Source organism: Salvelinus alpinus, chromosome 23, assembly GCF_045679555.1.
Source record: "Salvelinus alpinus chromosome 23, SLU_Salpinus.1, whole genome shotgun sequence".
NCBI lineage: Eukaryota > Metazoa > Chordata > Actinopteri > Salmoniformes > Salmonidae > Salvelinus > Salvelinus alpinus.
Window position 1 is genome coordinate 14278931 of NC_092108.1, and position 26109 is coordinate 14305039.

The 26109-nt window shown below is 46.9% G+C and overlaps 1 protein-coding gene across 2 annotated transcripts in view; it reads right to left on the reverse strand.

Moving 5' to 3' along the window:
* The window catches only part of LOC139550283 (neurocan core protein-like), a 154059-nt gene that overhangs the window by 25371 nt on the left and 102579 nt on the right, over positions 1 to 26109 (reverse strand). For both annotated transcript variants that reach the window (XM_071361080.1, XM_071361079.1), the window contains one exon: positions 960 to 1076. In XM_071361080.1, coding sequence (XP_071217181.1) covers positions 960 to 1076 — 117 coding nt within the window. The remainder of the gene's footprint in view (positions 1 to 959; positions 1077 to 26109) is intronic.

Sequence of the window (26109 nt, forward strand, 5' to 3'; positions counted from 1 at the left end):
TCTCTGCATTACAATTTCATAGGCAACACTGTCTTCTGTCTCAAGTGATCACTTCACCCCAGCATGACCTTGAGTGACTCCTCACTGACTCCAAGTCAACCTTTAGCAACATATAAACCCACACATACACACATTCCCTCCAAACACATGATGCCTTTGTTCCTTATAAATGTGTAATCCATTCATGCATAATGCAGAGGAGTTAGGGCTCCTGAGAGAGATAATCCCACAAATACAACAAATCCGCGCACACACACACACACACACACACACACACACACACACACACACACACACACACACACACACACACACACACACACACACACACACACACACACACACACACACACACACACACACACACACATCATGCTCTAAGCCCATCTCTCAGTCTCGCTGCTCTAGAAGCCAGGAGTATCCAGTCAGACAGATACCTTCTCATCACAGCTGACGGGTAAATATGATTAGTGTCTGGCACTGTCTCTCTGAATGAGGGATGACCCTGCAGGGTTTGTTGTGAATCTGAGTCAGGGCTGAGCTAGACAAGTAAGCTGACCTTAAGAAAGAAAGTCACAGATTCACACAGTTGCTATTGAGTGTGATGTACAGTAATACAAGGAAGATAGGGGGCTGACCTCTAACCTCCCAACTCTTGTCTAAAGGGTGATGGAACGTCTGACCTTTGACCTACACCTAATTTATTTTAAGATCTCTTAGTTACACACAGACACACACACATGCATGTGTCCTGGTGTGTGCATGTGTGTATCTTTGTGGATTTGTGTGTGTGTGTGTGTGTTTAATGTGTAGTGTGTGTGTGTGTGTGTGTGTGTGTGTGTGTGTGTGTGTGTGTGTGTGTGTGTGTGTGTGTGTGTGTGTGTGTGTGTGTGTGTGTGTGTGTGTGTGTGTGTGTGTGTGTGTGTGTGTGTGTGTGTGTGTGTGTGTTGTAAACTCACCGATCTCACAGTTCTCCCCTGTGAAGCCCTGTGGGCAGTAACAGCTGTAGCCCTTGCCCTGAGGTAGACACTGCCCTTCATGTACACACGGGTTGGTCACACAGGGCTCCTCCTCACCTGATCAGGGACAGAAACAGAGACAGAGAGAGAGAAAGAAACAGAGAGAAAGAAAGAGAGAGAGAGAAACAGAGAGTGAGAGAAAGAGAGAAAGAGAGCGAGAGAATCAGAGAAAGAGAGCGAGAGAAACAGAGAGAGAAAAAGATTGAGAGAGAAAGAGAAAGAGAGAAAGAGATTGAGTTTGAAAGAGAGAGAAAGTGAGAAAGAGAAAGAGCGAGAGAAACAGAAAGAGAGAGAAACAGAGAGAGAAAGAGAGAGAGAGAGAAACAGAGAGAAAAAGAGAGAGAGACAGAGAGAGAGAGAGAGAGAGAGAGAGAGAGAGAGAGAGAGAGAGAGAGAGAGAGAGAGAGAGAGAGAGAGAGAGAGAGAGAGAGAGAGAGAGAGAGAGAGACAGAGACAGAGAGACAGAGAGACAGAGAGACAGAGACAGAGACAGAGAGAGAGAGAGAGAGAGAGAGAGAGAGAGAGAGAGAGAGAGAGAGAGAGAGAGAGAGAGAGAGAGAGAGACAGAGAGACAGAGACAGAGACAGACAGAGACAGAGAGAAAAAGGAAAAGAGAACGAGGGAGAGGGAGAGAAAGAGAGAGATTAGATGATAGTGAAAAAACGGTTTATTCATTCATTTTAGATGCATGACAGACTTGTCAGTCTCAGACAGTCACAGTCCTTAGAAAGGACCCATTGACACACCTAAATGGATGGAGATTCACTTATACAACTACAAAAGACTGGAGTCACTGCTAGTATCAGACTTCACACAAGCTTATTGTCATGGTTTAAACAGCTTCTTTGAGCAAAAATACCTCCTTTCTATAACACTTGAGACTGAAGGGGAAAGGCTTTTGGTGAAAACGACTTGAGTCAAATATAAAACAGTAGCCATAATCCGGGTCTCCTTTTGAAGGTGCAGAGCACAGGAGAATGTAGCATATCTTCTCTATCACACACTGAAAGAGAGGGAGGGTAGTGCAGCTCAAATGACCTTGGTAGGTTTCTATTCTAACTTCAGTGATAAGCAAGACACCTGCTTTAGCAATCTAAGCAAAAACAGATGAGGTACAGTAACTGCCTAAGGCAGTATGGATGCATGCCAAACAGTATGCATGTAGATCTAGTTTTTTGCTGTGCTGTTGCCAGGCATAAAGTAATGAGATATCCTTAGACTTGAGGGCAGAGCTCTTATTTACAATAACCACCCTCAAGTGTAAATAAATTATTCTAGTAGTTGTAGTAAATGTTGCCAAGAGCACAGACACCTCTGCTGCCTTCTTTATCTTGATGCAATTTACAATCCCACTTCCCCCTTCCCCCCTCCCCCTTCCCCACTTCCCCCATCCCCCTTCCCCACTTCCCCCATCCCCCTTCCCCCTTCCCCCGTCCCCCATCCCCCTTCCCCCTTCCCACTTCCCCCGTCCCCCGTCCCCTTTCCCCCGTCCCCCGTCCCCCTTCCCACTTCCCCCATCCCCCTTCCCACTTCCCACTTCCCCCGTCCCCCTTCCCAATTCCCACTTCCCCCATCCCCCATCCCCCTTCCCACTTCCCCCATCCCCCTTCCCCCTTCCCCCGTCCCCCTTCCCCCTTCCCACTTCCCCCGTCCCCCTTCCCCTTCCCCCGTCCCACTTCCCCCGTCCCCATCTCCCTCATCCCCTTTCTCACTCTGTTTCTCTTCCCCTCAGGTGTATAGAGACCCATAGCCTACACAACATGCATGCATGAATGCACACACACACACACACACACACACACACACACACACACACACACACACACACACACACACACACACACACACACACACACACACACACACACACACACACACACACACACACACACACACACACACACACACACACACACACACACACACTCTACCTCTACCTCTACCTCTACCTAAAATGACTGAGCCATGAAGTTCATGCATCTCTCTGCAATGGACTGACATGGAAGTGCAGTGTAACCTCAGTGCTATGCTGAGTCTGATTCTGCTACTGGGCTACAGGGCCCAGATTCACAAAACACTTCCTACGCAAAAACTTAAGAAGATTCTTAAGATTATTTTTTTTTTTCATAAGATGAGTGCAATTCCTCAACAATATCTTAAGATTTAATGATTTTCTTATGAACTTTCTCAAATATCTTCTTAAAAATCTTCTTAAGATGTTTGTTGCTAGGAAACCGTTTTACTAGCTAGCAATGGCAATCACGTCTGCATATTTCTTAGAATAATCAATACTGAAACTTTCACTTTCAGAAGTTTGTGAGTGAATTAAACATGTTCATTTGCTTTCATGAGTTTTTTCTCTCACTGCCCTGAGTTTGAGACGAGGGGTTTGGCTATCTTGGAACTAACAACATTTCCAATAACTTTATTTTCAATAATCTAATTTCTTCTTAAAGTTTTGCTTAAGGAGAAACATAAGAAATAGCGCCAGAAAATGTCCAAGAACCTGTTTGAGGAACAGCAACTTTACTTACCAACCACACTGGGACCAGGACACTAAGAACAGGCAACCAACCACACTGGGACCAGGACACTAAGGACAGGCAACCAACCACACTGGGACCAGGACACTAAGGACAGGCAACCAACCACACTGGGACCAGGACACTAAGGACAGGCAACCAACCACACTGGGACCAGGACACTAAGGAAGGCAACCAACCACACTGGGATCAGGACACTAAGAACAGGCAACCAACCACACTGGGACCAGGACACGAAGGACAGGCAACCAACCACACTGGGACCAGGACACTAAGGACAGGCAACCAACCACACTGGAACCAGGACACTAAGGACAGGCAACCAACCACACTGGGATCAGGACACTAAGAACAGGCAACCAACCACACTGGGACCAGGACACTAAGGACAGGCAACCAACCACACTGGGACCAGGACACTAAGGACAGGCAACCAACCACACTGGGACCAGGACACTAAGGACAGGCAACCAACCACACTGGGACCAGGACACTAAGGACAGGCAACCAACCACACTGGGACCAGGACACTAAGGAAGGCAACCAACCACACTGGGATCAGGACACTAAGAACAGGCAACCAACCACACTGGGACCAGGACACGAAGGACAGGCAACCAACCACACTGGGACCAGGACACTAAGGACAGGCAACCAACCACACTGGAACCAGGACACTAAGGACAGGCAACCAACCACACTGGGATCAGGACACTAAGAACAGGCAACCAACCACACTGGGACCAGGACACTAAGGACAGGCAACCAACCACACTGGGACCAGGACACTAAGGACAGGCAACCAACCACACTGGGACCAGGACACTAAGGACAGGCAACCAACCACACTGGGACCAGGACACTAAGGACAGGCAACCAACCACACTGGGACCAGGACACTAAGGACAGGCAACCAACCACACTGGGACCAGGACACTAAGAACAGGCAACCAACCACACTGGGACCAGGACACTAAGGACAGGCAACCAATCACACTGGGACCAGGACACTAAGGACAGGCAACCAATCACACTGGGACCAGGACACTAAGGACAGGCAACCAACCACACTGGGACCAGGACACTAAGGACAGGCAACCAACCACACTGGGACCAGGACACTAAGGACAGGCAACCAACCACACTGGGACCAGGACACTAAGGACAGGCAACCAACCACACTGGGACCAGGACACTAAGGACAGGCAACCAATCACACTGGGACCAGGACACTAAGGACAGGCAACCAATCACACTGGGACCAGGACACTAAGGACAGGCAACCAACCACACTGGGACCAGGACACTAAGGACAGGCAACCAACCACACTGGGACCTGGACAGTAAGGACAGGCAACCAACCACACTGGGACCAGGACACTAAGGACAGGCAACCAACCACACTGGGACCAGGACACTAAGGACAGGCAACCAACCACACTGGGACCAGGACAGTAAGGACAGGCAACCAACCACACTGGGACCAAGACAGTAAGGACAGGCAACCAACCACACTGGGACCAGGACACTAAGGACAGGCAACCAACCACACTGGGACCAGGACACTAAGGACAGGCAACCAATCACACTGGGACCAGGACAGTAAGGACAGGCAACCAACCACACTGGAACCAGGACACTAAGGACAGGCAACCAACCACACTGGGACCAGGACACTAAGGACAGGCAACCAACCACACTGGGACCAGGACACTAAGGAAGGCAACCAACCACACTGGGATCAGGACACTAAGAACAGGCAACCAACCACACTGGGACCAGGACACGAAGGACAGGCAACCAACCACACTGGGACCAGGACACTAAGGACAGGCAACCAACCACACTGGAACCAGGACACTAAGGACAGGCAACCAACCACACTGGGATCAGGACACTAAGAACAGGCAACCAACCACACTGGGACCAGGACACTAAGGACAGGCAACCAACCACACTGGGACCAGGACACTAAGGACAGGCAACCAACCACACTGGGACCAGGACACTAAGGACAGGCAACCAACCACACTGGGACCAGGACACTAAGGACAGGCAACCAACCACACTGGGACCAGGACACTAAGGACAGGCAACCAACCACACTGGGACCAGGACACTAAGGACAGGCAACCAACCACACTGGGACCAGGACACTAAGAACAGGCAACCAACCACACTGGGACCAGGACACTAAGGACAGGCAACCAATCACACTGGGACCAGGACACTAAGGACAGGCAACCAATCACACTGGGACCAGGACACTAAGGACAGGCAACCAACCACACTGGGACCAGGCCACTAAGGACAGGCAACCAACCACACTGGGACCAGGACACTAAAGACAGGCAACCAACCACACTGGGACCAGGACACTAAGGACAGGCAACCAACCACACTGGGACCAGGACACTAAGGACAGGCAACCAATCACACTGAGACCAGGACACTAAGGACAGGCAACCAATCACACTGGGACAAGGACACTAAGGACAGGCAACCAACCACACTGGGACCAGGACACTAAGGACAGGCAACCAACCACACTGGGACCAGGACAGTAAGGACAGGCAACCAACCACACTAGGACCAGGACACTAAGGACAGGCAACCAACCACACTGGGACCAGGACACTAAGGACAGGCAACCAACCACACTGGGACCAGGACAGTAAGGACAGGCAACCAACCACACTGGGACCAGGACAGTAAGGACAGGCAACCAACCACACTGGGACCAGGACACTAAGGACAGGCAACCAACCACACTGGGACCAGGACACTAGGGACAGGCAACCAATCACACTGGGACCAGGACAGTAAGGACAGGCAACCAACCACACTGGAACCAGGACACTAAGGACAGGCAACCAACCACACTGGGACCAGGACACTAAGGACAGGCAACCAATCACACTGGGACCAGGACAGTAAGGACAGGCAACCAACCACACTGGGACCAGGACACTAAGGACAGGCAACCAACCACACTGGGACCAGGACACTAAGGACAGGCAACCAACCACACTGGGACCAGGACACTAAGCACAGGCAACCAACCACACTGGGACCAGGACACTAAGGACAGGCAACCAATCACACTGGGACCAGGACAGTAAGGACAGGCAACCAACCACACTGGGACCAGGACACTAAGGACAGGCAACCAACCACACTGGGACCAGGACACTAAGGACAGGCAACCAACCACACTGGGACCAAGACACTAAGGACAGGCAACCAACCACACTGGGACCAGGACACTAAGGACAGGCAACCAACCACACTGGGACCAGGACACTAAGGACAGGCAACCAACCACACTGGGACCAGGACACTAAGGACAGGCAACCAACCACACTGGGACCAGGACACTAAGGACAGGCAACCAACCACACTGGGACCAGGACACTAAGGACAGGCAACCAACCACACTGGGACCAGGACAGTAAGGACAGGCAACCAACCACACTGGGACCAGGACACTAAGGACAGGCAACCAACCACACTGGGACCAGGACACTAAGGACAGGCAACCAATCACACTGGGACCAGGACAGTAAGGACAGGCAACCAACCACACTGGAACCAGGACACTAAGGACAGGCAACCAACCACACTGGGACCAGGACACTAAGGACAGGCAACCAATCACACTGGGACCAGGACAGTAAGGACAGGCAACCAACCACACTGGGACCAGGACACTAAGGACAGGCAACCAACCACACTGGGACCAGGACACTAAGGACAGGCAACCAACCACACTGGGACCAGGACACTAAGGACAGGCAACCAACCACACTGGGACCAGGACACTAAGGACAGGCAACCAATCACACTGGGACCAGGACAGTAAGGACAGGCAACCAACCACACTGGGACCAGGACACTAAGGACAGGCAACCAACCACACTGGGACCAGGACACTAAGGACAGGCAACCAACCACACTGGGACCAGGACACTAAGGACAGGCAACCAACCACACTGGGACCAGGACACTAAGGACAGGCAACCAACCACACTGGGACCAGGACACTAAGGACAGGCAACCAACCACACTGGGACCAGGACACTAAGGACAGGCAACCAACCACACTGGGACCAGGACACTAAGGACAGGCACCATTCTGGAGTAGTGTTAATGGTACTGGGCTCACCATAACTACTACATTAAGATCCATTTTCATGTTTCTTCTAAAGGACAACTATCCCCAGAACCAAACTTCAACCAGCCATCACCTTCCTGCTGGTCTCTGTTGTCATGGTTACCAGTTGGAAAAGGATCCCAGGCTGGATCTGCAGCGGCTGTAGAGGGCAATCCATTTCCATCTTACCTCATTATGTCTGAGGTTAAATACCTCGTTTCTCTCAGCACTTATTAAACTGCTGATATTAATTATGATATGACATAATCATGATATATCGGAAGGAACGGTTGAAGATGGAGGCACAGCACAATCGTGTGTGTGTGTGTGTGTGTGTGTGTGTGTGTGTGTGTGTGTGTGTGTGTGTGTGTGTGTGTGTGTGTGTGTGTGTGTGTGTGTGTGTGTGTGTGTGTGTGTGTGTGTGTGTTTACCCAGCATACACAAGGATAAAAATCAATTCCAAGGCTATGAGTATCCTGCAGGCTCATTCTATCTTCCACACTGCAGACGTCTCTGACTGTCTGACATCCTCACAATAATCATCAAGTAACAGGAGTAGAACAAAACACAACACCACAGTATGCCATAATAATTGGCTAAATTAAAATCTCTGATATTATACTGCATTTGTGGCCTATTAACAAATTAATTGCTTTCTTCTCTATCCAGCTCCTGTGATATGCTTTGGTTTATAAATGTCTTTCTGTCTTTCATAGCAATTGACCCCAACTGTTGGGAGCCTTTATGATAGCCAGAGTACCAATAAAGTGTGTGTGTGTGTGTGTGTGTGTGTGTGTGCGTGCGTGCGTGCGTGCGTGCGTGCGTGCGTGCGTGTGACAGATAAACATGCTGTGGCTAGTCGTTCTTTAAAGCGAGTGGAGCAGAGAAATCAATAGGCCAGTGAATAAGCTGACAGGCTCCCTTCCCCCTGCACCTGGACCTATACACCATCACACCAACACACCATCACACCAACACACCATCCCACCATCACACCATCACGCCAACAGACCATCACACCAACAGACCATCACGCCAACAGACCATCACACCATCACACCAACAGACCATCACACCATCACATCAACACACCATCACACCAACAGACTAACACACCATCACACCGTCAGACCAACACACCATCACACCATCACACCAACAGACCAACACACCATCACACCAACACACCATCCCACCATCACACCATCACGCCAACAGACCATCACACCAACAGACCATCACGCCAACAGACCATCACACCATCACACCAACAGACCATCACACCATCACATCAACACACCATCACACCAACAGACTAACACACCATCACACCGTCAGACCAACACACCATCACACCATCACACCAACAGACCAACACACCATCACACCATCACATCAACACACCATCACACCAACAGACTAACACACCATCACACCGTCACACCAACACACCAGCCCACCAGCACACCAACAGACCAACACACCAACACACCAACACACCATCACACCATCCCACCATCACACCATCTACCATCACACCATCAGACCAACACACCATCACACCAACAGACCAACACACCAACAGACCATCAGACCATCACACCAACAGACCAACACACCATCAGACCAACACCAACAGACCAACACACCATCACACCAACAGACCATCACATCATCAGACCAACAGACCAACACCATCACACCAACAGACCATCACACCAACAGACCATCAGACCAACACACCATCAGACCAACACACCATCACACCAACACACCATCAGACCATCACACCAACAGACCATCACACCATCACACCAACGGACCATCAGACCAACACACCATCAGACCATCACACCAACAGACCAACACACCATCACACCATCACACCATCAGACCAACACACCATCACACCAACAGACCATCACACCATCACACCAACAGACCATCACACCATCACACCAACAGACCATCAGACCATCACACCATCAGACCAACACACCATCACACCAACAGACCATCACACCATCACACCAACGGAACCATCAGACCAACACACCATCAGACCATCACACCATCACACCAACAGACCAACACACCATCACACCAAGACACCAACACACCATCACACCAACAGACCATCAGACCATCACACCAACACACCATCACACCATCACACCAACACACCATCACACCAACAGACCATCAGACCATCACACCATCAGAGCAACGGACCATCACACCAACAGACCAACAGACCATCACACCAACACACCAACACACCATCACACCAACAGACCATCAGACCATCACACCAACACACCAACACACCAACAGACCAACACACCAACAGACCAACACACCATCACACCAACAGACCAACAGACCATCACACCAACAGACCAACACACCATCACACCAACAGACCATCACACCAACAGACCAACAGACCATCACACCAACAGACCAACACACCATCACACCAACAGACCAACAGACCATCACACCAACAGACCAACACACCATCACACCAACAGACCAACACACCATCACACCAACAGACCAACAGACCATCACACCAACAGACCATCACACCATCACACCAACAGACCAACAGACCATCACACCAACAGACCATCACACCAACAGACCAACACACCATCACACCAACAGACCAACAGACCATCACACCAACAGACCAACACACCATCACACCAACACACCATCACACCAACACACCAACAGACCATCACACCAACAGACCATCACACCATCACACCAACAGACCAACAGACCATCACACCAACAGACCAACACACCATCACACCAACAGACCAACACACCATCACACCAACACACCAACAGACCATCACACCAACAGACCAACACACCATCACACCAACAGACCAACACACCATCACACCAACAGACCAACACACCATCACACCAACACACCAACAGACCATCACACCAACAGACCAACACACCATCACACCAACACACCATCACACCAACACACCATCACACCAACACACCATCAGACCATCAGACCATCACACCAACACACCAACACACCAACAGACCAACACACCAACAGACCATCACACCATCACACCAACAGACCAACAGACCATCACACCAACACACCAACACACCATCACACCAACAGACCATCAGACCATCACACCAACACACCAACACACCAACAGACCAACACACCATCACACCAACAGACCAACACACCATCACACCAACAGACCAACAAACCATCACACCAACAGACCATCACACCATCACACCAACAGACCAACAGACCATCACACCAACAGACCATCACACCAACAGACCAACACACCATCACACCAACAGACCAACAGACCATCACACCAACAGACCAACACACCATCACACCAACAGACCATCACACCATCACATCAACACACCATCACACCAACAGACTAACACACCATCACACCGTCAGACCAACACACCATCACACCATCACACCAACAGACCAACACACCATCACACCATCACATCAACACACCATCACACCAACAGACTAACACACCATCACACCGTCAGACCAACACACCAACACACCATCACACCAACAGACCATCACACCAACAGACCAACACACCGTCAGACCGTCACACCATCACACCATCAGACCATCACACCATCAGACCAACACACCATCACACCAACAGACCAACACACCAACAGACCATCAGACCATCACACCAACAGACCAACACACCATCAGACCAACACCAACAGACCAACACACCATCACACCAACAGACCATCACATCATCAGACCAACAGACCAACACCATCACACCAACAGACCATCACACCAACAGACCATCAGACCAACACACCATCAGACCAACACACCATCACACCAACACACCATCAGACCATCACACCAACAGACCATCACACCATCACACCAACGGACCATCAGACCAACACACCATCAGACCATCACACCAACAGACCAACACACCATCACACCATCACACCATCAGACCAACACACCATCACACCAACAGACCATCACACCATCACACCAACAGACCATCACACCATCACACCAACAGACCATCAGACCATCACACCATCAGACCAACACACCATCACACCAACAGACCATCACACCATCACACCAACGGAACCATCAGACCAACACACCATCAGACCATCACACCATCACACCAACAGACCAACACACCATCACACCAAGACACCAACACACCATCACACCAACAGACCATCAGACCATCACACCAACACACCATCACACCATCACACCAACACACCATCACACCAACAGACCATCAGACCATCACACCATCAGAGCAACGGACCATCACACCAACAGACCAACAGACCATCACACCAACACACCAACACACCATCACACCAACAGACCATCAGACCATCACACCAACACACCAACACACCAACAGACCAACACACCAACAGACCAACACACCATCACACCAACAGACCAACAGACCATCACACCAACAGACCAACACACCATCACACCAACAGACCATCACACCAACAGACCAACAGACCATCACACCAACAGACCAACACACCATCACACCAACAGACCAACAGACCATCACACCAACAGACCAACACACCATCACACCAACATACCAACACACCATCACACCAACAGACCAACAGACCATCACACCAACAGACCATCACACCATCACACCAACAGACCAACAGACCATCACACCAACAGACCATCACACCAACAGACCAACACACCATCACACCAACAGACCAACAGACCATCACACCAACAGACCAACACACCATCACACCAACAGACCAACACACCATCACACCAACACACCAACAGACCATCACACCAACAGACCATCACACCATCACACCAACAGACCAACAGACCATCACACCAACAGACCAACACACCATCACACCAACAGACCAACACACCATCACACCAACACACCAACAGACCATCACACCAACAGACCAACACACCATCACACCAACAGACCAACACACCATCACACCAACAGACCAACACACCATCACACCAACACACCAACAGACCATCACACCAACAGACCAACACACCATCACACCAACACACCATCACACCAACACACCATCACACCAACACACCATCACACCAACACACCATCACACCAACCATCACACCAACACACCAACAGACCAACACACCAACAGACCAACACACCATCACACCAACAGACCAACAGACCATCACACCAACACACCAACACACCATCACACCAACAGACCATCAGACCATCACACCAACACACCAACACACCAACAGACCAACACACCATCACACCAACAGACCAACACACCATCACACCAACAGACCAACAGACCATCACACCAACAGACCATCACACCATCACACCAACAGACCAACAGACCATCACACCAACAGACCATCACACCAACAGACCAACACACCATCACACCAACAGACCAACAGACCATCACACCAACAGACCAACACACCATCACACCAACAGACCAACACACCATCACACCAACACACCAACAGACCATCACACCAACAGACCATCACACCATCACACCAACAGACCAACAGACCACCAAACCAACAGACCAACACACCATCACACCAACAGACCAACACACCATCACACCAACACACCAACACACCAACAGACCATCACACCAACAGACCAACACACCATCACACCAACAGACCAACACACCATCACACCAACAGACCAACACACCATCACACCAACACACCAACAGACCATCACACCAACAGACCAACACACCATCACACCAACACACCATCACACCAACACACCATCACACCAACACACCATCACACCAACACACCATCAGACCATCAGACCATCACACCAACACACCAACACACCAACAGACCAACACACCAACAGACCAACACACCATCACACCAACAGACCAACAGACCATCACACCAACACACCAACACACCATCACACCAACAGACCATCAGACCATCACACCAACACACCAACACACCAACAGACCAACACACCAACAGACCAACACACCATCACACCAACAGACCATCAGACCATCACACCATCACACCAACAGACCATCAGACCATCACACCAACACACCAACACACCAACGGACCATCAGACCATCACACCAACAGACCAACACACCAACAGACCAACAGACCATCACACCAACAGACCAACACACCATCACACCAACGGACCATCAGACCATCAGACCAACAGACCATCACACCAACAGACCAACACACCATCACACCAACGGACCAACACACCATCACACCAACAGACCAAGACTCAGAAAAGCAGCTTGTTTTGACCTACAGCTGTTTATGCAACTCCTGCTCATGCCGCCTATTGAAACACTGCTGTAAATGAATAGTGTAAACTACGATAAGAGAAGGAGAGGGGTGGAGAGATGGAGAACAACGGATAGAGAGAGTGTGAGAGCGTGACAAAGAGAGTGAGCGAGAGAGAAAGAGTGTCACACCCTGATCTGTTTTACCTGTCTTGTGCTTGTCTCCACCCCCCACCAGGTGTCTCATATTTCCCCACTATCCCCTGTGTACTTATACCTGCGTTTTCTGTCTGTCTGTTGCCAGTTCGTCTTGTCTCGTCAAGTCGTCCCAGTGTGTTTTTCCATGTTTTTCCTTCTCTCTAGTTTGTGTTCTAGTCTTCCCGGTTCTGACCTGTTTTTGCCTGCCCTGACCCTGAGTCTGCCTACTGTTCTATGCCTGACTGACTCTTATTATTATTACTGATCTCCGCCTGTCCTGGACCTGCCATTTGCCTACCCCATGTATATAATACATCTCTGAGACTCTAACCATCTGCCTCCTGTGTCTGCATCTGGGTCTCATCCTGTGTCGTTATAGAGAGATAGAAAGGGAGGAGGTGAAAGGTTAAGTGAGAGAGAGAGGAAGAGGTTGAGAAGAGGAGAGAAAGAGTATGTGTGAGGTTGTGAGAGAGGTAAAAAGAGGATGTGATAGGGTTTGTGAGAGAGAGAGAGAGGCAGAGAGACAGGGAGCGTGAGAGAGGGAGAGGCAGAGAGACAGGGAGCGTGAGAGAGGGAGAGGCAGAGAGACAGGGAGCGTGAGAGAGGGAGAGGCAGAGAGACAGGGAGCGTGAGAGAGCGAGAGGCAGAGAGACAGGGAGCGTGAGAGAGCGAGAGGCAGAGAGACAGGGAGCGTGAGAGAGGGAGAGGGAGAGAGACAGGGAGCGTGAGAGAGAGAGAGGGAGAGAGACAGGGAGTGTGAGAGAGGGAGAGGCAGAGAGACAGGGAGTGTGAGAGAGGGAGAGGCAGAGAGACAGGGAGTGTGAGAGAGGGAGAGGCAGAGAGACAGGGAGCGTGAGAGAGGGAGACGCAGAGAGACAGGGAGCGTGAGAGAGGGAGAGGGAGAGAGACAGGGAGCGTGAGAGAGGGAGAGGGAGAGAGACAGGGAGCGTGAGAGAGGGAGAGGGAGAGAGACAGGGAGTGTGAGAGAGGGAGAGGGAGAGAGACAGGGAGCGTGAGAGAGGGAGAGGCAGAGAGACAGGGAGCGTGAGAGAGAGAGAGCAGAGAGACAGGGAGCGTGAGAGAGGCAGATAGACAGGGAGTGTGAGAGAGGGAGAGGCAGAGAGACAGGGAGCATGAGAGAGGGAGAGGCAGAGAGACAGGGAGCGTGAGAGAGGGAGAGGCAGAGAGATAGGGAGCGTGAGAGAGGGAGAGAGGAAGAGGTGAGAGAGAGCGGATAAGAGACCAAGTGGAACAGGTTGTGAGAGAGAGAGAGAGAGAGAGAGAGATAGAGAAGGAGAGCGAAAGAGAGAGAGAGTTATGCAAACACTAACATCGTTACCTAGAGAGAGACCCTATAGCAATTGGCCCAAAAGCACCAGTTAGATTCAACCATTCGACCACAAATAACAAAATTCTAACAAATAGAAATCTCTAGCCAAAATACATACGCTAATTATTGGCAAAACTAAATTCCATTTAATCACAAACTTCAATGTTACCAAATTCTAAAGAGATACTGTATCAAATTAGCATAACATCTTCTTAGGAGCAAATAATTCATACAAAGGAAGACATTAACAATGTACAGACTCAGTGACCATAGCCTGGCGATAGAGACAGGACACCATAGAAAAACATGGAAGGTCAGAGAAGAAAGACTATTTTAGCACTGTGGGTCGGGTGAAGTACAGAATGAGCAGCACTTCCTACTCCACTGCTCCACATATGACCGTCAGAGGTAATGTATTTATCTCCTGAAATTCAAAGAAGGAATTGCAGGATTTTTTGTACTGACTTTTGAGGAGATAATATGCATTTTGTTAGGGGAAAACACAGAGAGAGTAGATCTTGCTGCAGGTTATGTCCTGGTCTGTCATAATATTAGAGAAACAGTAGATCTTGCTGCAGGTTATGTCCTGGTCTGTCATAATATTAGAGAGACAGTAGATCTTGCTGCAGGTTATGTCCTGGTCTGTCATAATATTAGAGAGACAGTAGATCTTGCTGCAGGTTATGTCCTGGTCTGTCATAATACTAGAGAGAGTAGATCTTGCTGCAGGTTATGTCCTGGTCTGTCATAATACTAGAGAGACAGTATATCTTGCTGCAGATTATGTCCTGGTCTGTCATAATATTAGAGAGACAGTAGATCTTGCTGCAGGTTATGTTCTGGTCTGTCATAATATTAGAGAGACAGTAGATCTTGCTGCAGGTTATGTCCTGGTCTGTCATAATATTAGAGAGACAGTAGATCTTGCTGCAGGTTATGTCCTGGTCTGTCATAATATTAGAGAGACAGTAGATCTTGCTGCAGGTTATGTCCTGGTCTGTCATAATATTAGAGAGACAGTAGATCTTGCTGCAGGTTATGTTCTGGTCTGTCATAATATTAGAGAGACAGTAGATCTTGCTGCAGGTTATGTCCTGGTCTGTCATAATATTAGAGAGACAGTAGATCTTGCTGCAGGTTATGTCCTGGCCTGTCATAATATTAGAGAGACAGTAGATCTTGCTGCAGGTTATGTCCTGGTCTGTCATAATATTAGAGAGACAGTAGGTCTTGCTGCAGGTTATGTCCTGGCCTGTCATAATATTAGAGAGACAGTAGATCTTGCTGCAGGTTATGTCCTGGTCTGTCATAATATTAGAGAGAGTAGATCTTGCTGCAGGTTATGTCCTGGCCTGTCATAATATTAGAGAGACAGTAGATCTTGCTGCAGGTTATGTCCTGGTCTGTCATAATATTAGAGAGACAGTAGATCTTGCTGCAGGTTATGTCCTGGTCTGTCATAATATTAGAGAGACAGTAGATCTTGCTGCAGGTTATTTCCTGGTCTGTCATAATATTAGAGAGACAGTAGATCTTGCTGCAGGTTATGTCCTGGCCTGTCATAATATTAGAGAGACAGTAGATCTTGCTGCAGGTTATGTCCTGGTCTGTCATAATATTAGAGAGACAGTAGATCTTGCTGCAGGTTATGTCCTGGTCTGTCATAATATTAGAGACAGTAGATCTTGCTGCAGGTTATGTCCTGGTCTGTCATAATACTAGAGAGACAGTAGATCTTGCTGCAGGTTATGTCCTGGTCTGTCATAATATTAGAGAGACAGTAGATCTTGCTGCAGGTTATGTCCTGGTCTGTCATAATATTAGAGAGACAGTAGATCTTGCTGCAGGTTATGTCCTGGTCTGTCATAATATTAGAGAGACAGTAGATCTTGCTACAGGTTATGTCCTGGTCTGTCATAATATTAGAGAGACAGTAGATCTTGCTGCAGGTTATGTCCTGGTCTGTCATAATATTAGAGAGACAGTATATCTTGCTACAGGTTATGTCCTGGTCTGTCATAATATTAGAGAGACAGTAGATCTTGCTACAGGTTATGTCCTGGTCTGTCATAATATTAGAGAGACAGTAGATCTTGCTGCAGGTTATGTCCTGGTCTGTCATAATACTAGAGAGAGTAGATCTTGCTGCAGGTTATGTCCTGGTCTGTCATAATATTAGAGAGAGTAGATCTTGCTGCAGGTTATGTCCTGGTCTGTCATAATACTAGAGAGACAGTATATCTTGCTGCAGATTATGTCCTGGTCTGTCATAATATTAGAGAGACAGTAGATCTTGCTGCAGGTTATGTTCTGGTCTGTCATAATATTAGAGAGACAGTAGATCTTGCTGCAGGTTATGTCCTGGTCTGTCATAATATTAGAGAGACAGTAGATCTTGCTGCAGGTTATGTCCTGGTCTGTCATAATATTAGAGAGACAGTAGATCTTGCTGCAGGTTATGTCCTGGTCTGTCATAATATTAGAGAGACAGTAGATCTTGCTGCAGGTTATGTTCTGGTCTGTCATAATATTAGAGAGACAGTAGATCTTGCTGCAGGTTATGTCCTGGTCTGTCATAATATTAGAGAGACAGTAGATCTTGCTGCAGGTTATGTCCTGGCCTGTCATAATATTAGAGAGACAGTAGATCTTGCTGCAGGTTATGTCCTGGTCTGTCATAATATTAGAGAGACAGTAGGTCTTGCTGCAGGTTATGTCCTGGCCTGTCATAATATTAGAGAGACAGTAGATCTTGCTGCAGGTTATGTCCTGGTCTGTCATAATATTAGAGAGACAGTAGATCTTGCTGCAGGTTATGTCCTGGTCTGTCATAATATTAGAGAGACAGTAGATCTTGCTGCAGGTTATGTCCTGGTCTGTCATAATATTAGAGACAGTAGATCTTGCTGCAGGTTATGTCCTGGCCTGTCATAATATTAGAGAGACAGTAGATCTTGCTGCAGGTTATGTCCTGGTCTGTCATAATATTAGAGAGACAGTAGATCTTGCTGCAGGTTATGTCCTGGTCTGTCATAATATTAGAGAGACAGTAGATCTTGCTGCAGGTTATGTCCTGGTCTGTCATAATATTAGAGAGACAGTAGATCTTGCTGCAGGTTATTTCCTGGTCTGTCATAATATTAGAGAGACAGTAGATCTTGCTGCAGGTTATGTCCTGGCCTGTCATAATATTAGAGAGACAGTAGATCTTGCTGCAGGTTATGTCCTGGTCTGTCATAATATTAGAGAGACAGTAGATCTTGCTGCAGGTTATGTCCTGGTCTGTCATAATATTAGAGAGACAGTAGATCTTGCTGCAGGTTATGTCCTGGTCTGTCATAATACTAGAGAGACAGTAGATCTTGCTGCAGGTTATGTCCTGGTCTGTCATAATATTAGAGAGACAGTAGATCTTGCTGCAGGTTATGTCCTGGTCTGTCATAATATTAGAGAGACAGTAGATCTTGCTGCAGGTTATGTCCTGGCCTGTCATAATATTAGAGACAGTAGATCTTGCTACAGGTTATGTCCTGGTCTGTCATAATATTAGAGAGACAGTAGATCTTGCTGCAGGTTATGTCCTGGTGTGTCATAATATTAGAGAGACAGTAGATCTTGCTGCAGGTTATGTCCTGGTCTGTCATAATACTAGAGAGACAGTAGATCTTGCTGCAGGTTATGTCCTGGTCTGTCATAATATTAGAGAGACAGTAGATCTTGCTGCAGGTTATGTCCTAGTCTGTCATAATACTAGAGAGACAGTAGATCTTGCTGCAGGTTATGTCCTGGTCTGTCATAATATTAGAGAGACAGTAGATCTTGCTGCAGGTTATGTCCTGGTCTGTCATAATACTAGAGAGAAAGTAGATCTTGCTGCAGGTTATGTCCTGGTCTGTCATAATACTAGAGAGACAGTAGATCTTGCTGCAGGTTATGTCCTGGTCTGTCATAATATTAGAGACAGTAGATCTTGCTGCAGGTTATGTCCTGGTCTGTCATAATATTAGAGACAGTAGATCTTGCTGCAGGTTATGTCCTGGTCTGTCATAATATTAGAGACAGTAGATCTTGCTGCAGGTTATGTCCTGGTCTGTCATAATATAGAGAGACAGTAGATCTTGCTGCAGGTTATGTCCTGGTCTGTCATAATACTAGAGAGACAGTAGATCTTGCTGCAGGTTATGTCCTGGCCTGTCATAATATTAGAGAGACAGTAGATCTTGCTGCAGGTTATGTCCTGGCCTGTCATAATACTAGAGAGACAGTAGATCTTGCTGCAGGTTATGTCCTGGCCTGTCATAATATTAGAGAGACAGTAGATCTTGCTGCAGGTTATGTCCTGGCCTGTCATAATACTAGAGAGACAGTAGATCTTGCTGCAGGTTATGTCCTGGCCTGTCATAATACTAGAGAGACAGTAGATCTTGCTGCAGGTTATGTCCTGGCCTGTCATAATATTAGAGAGACAGTAGATCTTGCTGCAGGTTATGTCCTGGTCTGTCATAATACTAGAGAGACAGTAGATCTTGCTGCAGGTTATGTCCTGGTCTGTCATAATACTAGAGAGACAGTAGATCTTGCTGCAGGTTATGTCCTGGTCTGTCATAATACTAGAGAGACAGTAGATCTTGCTGCAGGTTATGTCCTGGTCTGTCATAATACTAGAGAGACAGTAGATCTTGCTGCAGGTTATGTCCTGGTCTGTCATAATATTAGAGAGACAGTAGATCTTGCTGCAGATTATGTCCTGGTCTGTCATAATACTAGAGAGACAGTAGATCTTGCTGCAGGTTATGTCCTGGTCTGTCATAATATTAGAGAGACAGTAGATCTTGCTGCAGGTTATGTCCTGGTCTGTCATAATACTAGAGAGACAGTAGATCTTGCTGCAGGTTATGTCCTGGTCTGTCATAATATTAGAGAGACAGTAGATCTTGCTGCAGGTTATGTCCTGGTCTGTCATAATACTAGAGAGACAGTAGATCTTGCTGCAGGTTATGTCCTGGTCTGTCATAATATTAGAGACAGTAGATCTTGCTGCAGGTTATGTCCTGGTCTGTCATAATATTAGAGAGAGTAGATCTTGCTGCAGGTTATGTCCTGGTCTGTCATAATATTAGAGAGACAGTATATCTTGCTGCAGGTTATGTCCTGGTCTGTCATAATACTAGAGAGACAGTAGATCTTGCTGCAGGTTATGTCCTGGCCTGTCATAATATTAGAGAGACAGTAGATCTTGCTGCAGGTTATGTCCTGGCCTGTCATATTACTAGAGAGACAGTAGATCTTGCTGCAGGTTATGTCCTGGTCTGTCATAATACTAGAGAGACAGTAGATCTTGCTGCAGGTTATGTCCTGGTCTGTCATAATATTAGAGAGACAGTAGATCTTGCTGCAGGTTATGTCCTGGTCTGTCATAATACTAGAGAGACAGTAGATCTTGCTGCAGGTTATGTCCTGGTCTGTCATAATATTAGAGAGACAGTAGATCTTGCTGCAGGTTATGTCCTGGTCTGTCATAATACTAGAGAGACAGTAGATCTTGCTGCAGGTTATGTCCTGGTCTGTCATAATACTAGAGAGACAGTAGATTTTGCTGCAGGTTATGTCCTGGTCTGTCATAATACTAGAGAGACAGTAGATCTTGCTGCAGGTTATGTCCTGGTCTGTCATAATATTAGAGACAGTAGATCTTGCTGCAGGTTATGTCCTGGTCTGTCATAATATTAGAGAGAGTAGATCTTGCTGCAGGTTATGTCCTGGTCTGTCATAATATTAGAGAGACAGTATATCTTGCTGCAGGTTATGTCCTGGTCTGTCATAATACTAGAGAGACAGTAGATCTTGCTGCAGGTTATGTCCTGGCCTGTCATAATATTAGAGAGACAGTAGATCTTGCTGCAGGTTATGTCCTGGCCTGTCATAATACTAGAGAGACAGTAGATCTTGCTGCAGGTTATGTCCTGGCCTGTCATAATATTAGAGAGACAGTAGATCTTGCTGCAGGTTATGTCCTGGCCTGTCATAATACTAGAGAGACAGTAGATCTTGCTGCAGGTTATGTCCTGGTCTGTCATAATACTAGAGAGACAGTAGATCTTGCTGCAGGTTATGTCCTGGTCTGTCATAATACTAGAGAGACAGTAGATCTTGCTGCAGGTTATGTCCTGGTCTGTCATAATACTAGAGAGACAGTAGATCTTGCTGCAGGTTATGTCCTGGTCTGTCATAATATTAGAGACAGTAGATCTTGCTGCAGGTTATGTCCTGGTCTGTCATAATATTAGAGAGAGTAGATCTTGCTGCAGGTTATGTCCTGGTCTGTCATAATATTAGAGAGACAGTATATCTTGCTGCAGGTTATGTCCTGGTCTGTCATAATACTAGAGAGACAGTAGATCTTGCTGCAGGTTATGTCCTGGTCTGTCATAATATTAGAGAGACAGTAGATCTTGCTGCAGGTTATGTCCTGGTCTGTCATAATACTAGAGAGACAGTAGATCTTGCTGCAGGTTATGTCCTGGTCTGTCATAATATTAGAGAGACAGTAGATCTTGCTGCAGGTTATGTCCTGGCCTGTCATAATACTAGAGAGACAGTAGATCTTGCTGCAGGTTATGTCCTGGTCTGTCATAATATTAGAGAGACAGTAGATCTTGCTGCAGGTTATGTCCTGGTCTGTCATAATATTAGAGAGACAGTAGATCTTGCTGCAGGTTATGTTCTTGTCTGTCATAATACTAGAGAGACAGTAGATCTTGCTGCAGGTTATGTCCTGGTCTGTCATAATACTAGAGAGACAGTAGATCTTGCTGCAGGTTATGTTCTGGTCTGTCATAATACTAGAGAGACAGTAGATATTGCTGCAGGTTATGTCCTGGTCTGTCATAATATTAGAGAGACAGTAGATCTTGCTGCAGGTTATGTTCTGGTCTGTCATAATACTAGAGAGACAGTAGATCTTGCTGCAGGTTATGTCCTGGTCTGTCATAATATTAGAGAGACAGTAGATCTTGCTGCAGGTTATGTTCTGGTCTGTCATAATACTAGAGAGACAGTAGATCTTGCTGCAGGTTATGTCCTGGTCTGTCATAATATTAGAGAGACAGTAGATCTTGCTGCAGGTTATGTTCTGGTCTGTCATAATATTAGAGAGACAGTAGATCTTGCTACAGGTTATGTCCTGGTCTGTCATAATATTAGAGAGAGTAGATCTTGCTGCAGGTTATGTCCTGGTCTGTCATAATATTAGAGAGAGTAGATCTTGCTGCAGGTTATGTCCTGGTCTGTCATAATATTAGAGAGACAGTAGATCTTGCTGCAGGTTATGTCCTGGTCTGTCATAATACTAGAGAGACAGTAGATCTTGCTGCAGGTTATGTCCTGGTCTGTCATGATACTAGAGAGACAGTAGATCTTGCTGGCGGTTATGTCCTGGTCTGTCATAATATTAGAGAGACAGTAGATCTTGCTGCAGGTTATGTTCTGGTCTGTCATAATACTAGAGAGACAGTAGATCTTGCTGCAGGTTATGTCCTGGTCTGTCATAATATTAGAGAGACAGTAGATCTTGCTGCAGGTTATGTTCTGGTCTGTCATAATACTAGAGAGACAGTAGATCTTGCTGCAGGTTATGTCCTGGTCTTTCATAATATTAGAGAGAGTAGATCTTGCTGCAGGTTATGTCCTGGTCTGTCATAATATTAGAGAGAGTATATCTTGCTGCAGGTTATGTCCTGGTCTGTCATAATATTAGAGAGACAGTAGATCTTGCTGCAGGTTATGTCCTGGTCTGTCATAATACTAGAGAGACAGTAGATCTTGCTGCAGGTTATGTCCTGGTCTGTCATAATATTAGAGAGAGTAGATCTTGCTGCAGGTTATGTCCTGGTCTGTCATAATATTAGAGAGACAGTAGATCTTGCTGCAGGTTATGTCCTGGTCTGTCATAATATTAGAGAGAGTAGATCTTGCTGCAGGTTATGTCCTGGTCTGTCATAATATTAGAGAGAGTAGATCTTGCTGCAGGTTATGTCCTGGTCTGTCATAATATTAGAGAGACAGTAGATCTTGCTGCAGGTTATGTCCTGGTCTGTCATAATATTAGAGAGAGTAGATCTTGCTGCAGGTTATGTCCTGGTCTGTCATAATATTAGAGAGACAGTAGATCTTGCTGCAGGTTATGTCCTGGTCTGTCATAATACTAGAGAGAGTAGATCTTGCTGCAGGTTATGTCCTGGTCTGTCATAATATTAGAGAGACAGTAGATCTTGCTGCAGGTTATGTCCTGGTCTGTCATAATATTAGAGAGAGTAGATCTTGCTGCAGGTTATGTCCTGGTCTGTCATAACACTAGAGAGACAGTAGATCTTGCTGCAGGTTATGTCCTGGTCTGTCATAATATTAGAGAGACAGTAGATCTTGCTGCAGGTTATGTCCTGGTCTGTCATAATATTAGAGAGACAGTAGATCTTGCTGCAGGTTATGTCCTGGTCTGTCATAATACTAGAGAGACAGTAGATCTTGCTGCAGGTTATGTTCTGGTCTGTCATAATATTAGAGAGACAGTAGATCTTGCTGCAGGTTATGTCCTGGTCTGTCATAATACTAGAGAGACAGTAGATCTTGCTGCAGGTTATGTCCTGGTCTGTCATAATACTAGAGAGACAGTAGATCTTGCTGCAGGTTATGTCCTGGTCTGTCATAATACTAGAGAGACAGTAGATCTTGCTGCAGGTTATGTCCTGGTCTGTCATAATATTAGAGAGACAGTAGATCTTGCTGCAGGTTATGTCCTGGTCTGTCATAATACTAGAGAGACAGTAGATCTTGCTGCAGGTTATGTCCTGGTCTGTCATAATATTAGAGAGACAGTAGATCTTGCTGCAGGTTATGTTCTGGTCTGTCATAATATTAGAGAGACAGTAGATCTTGCTACAGGTTATGTCCTGGTCTGTCATAATATTAGAGAGAGTAGATCTTGCTGCAGGTTATGTCCTGGTCTGTCATAATATTAGAGAGAGTAGATCTTGCTGCAGGTTATGTCCTGGTCTGTCATGATATTAGAGAGACAGTAGATCTTGCTGCAGGTTATGTCCTGGTCTGTCATAATACTAGAGAGACAGTAGATCTTGCTGCAGGTTATGTCCTGGTCTGTCATAATACTAGAGAGACAGTAGATCTTGCTGGCGGTTATGTCCTGGTCTGTCATAATATTAGAGAGACAGTAGATCTTGCTGCAGGTTATGTTCTGGTCTGTCATAATACTAGAGAGACAGTAGATCTTGCTGCAGGTTATGTCCTGGTCTGTCATAATATTAGAGAGACAGTAGATCTTGCTGCAGGTTATGTCCTGGTCTGTCATAATATTAGAGAGAGTAGATCTTGCTGCAGGTTATGTCCTGGTCTGTCATAATATTAGAGAGACAGTAGATCTTGCTGCAGGTTATGTCCTGGTCTGTCATAATACTAGAGAGACAGTAGATCTTGCTGCAGGTTATGTCCTGGTCTGTCATAATATTAGAGAGACAGTAGATCTTGCTGCAGGTTATGTTCTCGTCTGTCATAATATTAGAGAGACAGTAGATCTTGCTACAGGTTATGTCCTGGTCTGTCATAATATTAGAGAGAGTAGATCTTGCTGCAGGTTATGTCCTGGTCTGTCATAATATTAGAGAGACAGTAGATCTTGCTGCAGGTTATGTCCTGGTCTGTCATAATACTAGAGAGACAGTAGATCTTGCTGCAGGTTATGTCCTGGTCTGTTATAATATTAGAGAGACAGTAGATCTTGCTGCAGGTTATGTCCTGGTCTGTCATAATACTAGAGAGACAGTAGATCTTGCTGCAGGTTATGTCCTGGCCTGTCATAATATTAGAGAGACAGTAGATCTTGCTGCAGGTTATGTCCTGGTCTGTCATAATACTAGAGAGACAGTAGATCTTGCTGCAGGTTATGTCCTGGTCTGTCATAATACTAGAGAGACAGTAGATCTTGCTGCAGGTTATGTCCTGGTCTGTCATAATATTAGAGAGACAGTAGATCTTGCTGCAGGTTATGTCCTGGTCTGTCATAATACTAGAGAGACAGTAGATCTTGCTGCAGGTTATGTCCTGGTCTGTCATAATATTAGAGAGACAGTAGATCTTGCTGCAGGTTATGTCCTGGTCTGTCATAATATTAGAGAGACAGTAGATCTTGCTGCAGGTTATGTTCTTGTCTGTCATAATACTAGAGAGACAGTAGATCTTGCTGCAGGTTATGTCCTGGTCTGTCATAATACTAGAGAGACAGTAGATCTTGCTGCAGGTTATGTTCTGGTCTGTCATAATACTAGAGAGACAGTAGATATTGCTGCAGGTTATGTCCTGGTCTGTCATAATATTAGAGAGACAGTAGATCTTGCTGCAGGTTATGTTCTGGTCTGTCATAATACTAGAGAGACAGTAGATCTTGCTGCAGGTTATGTCCTGGTCTGTCAT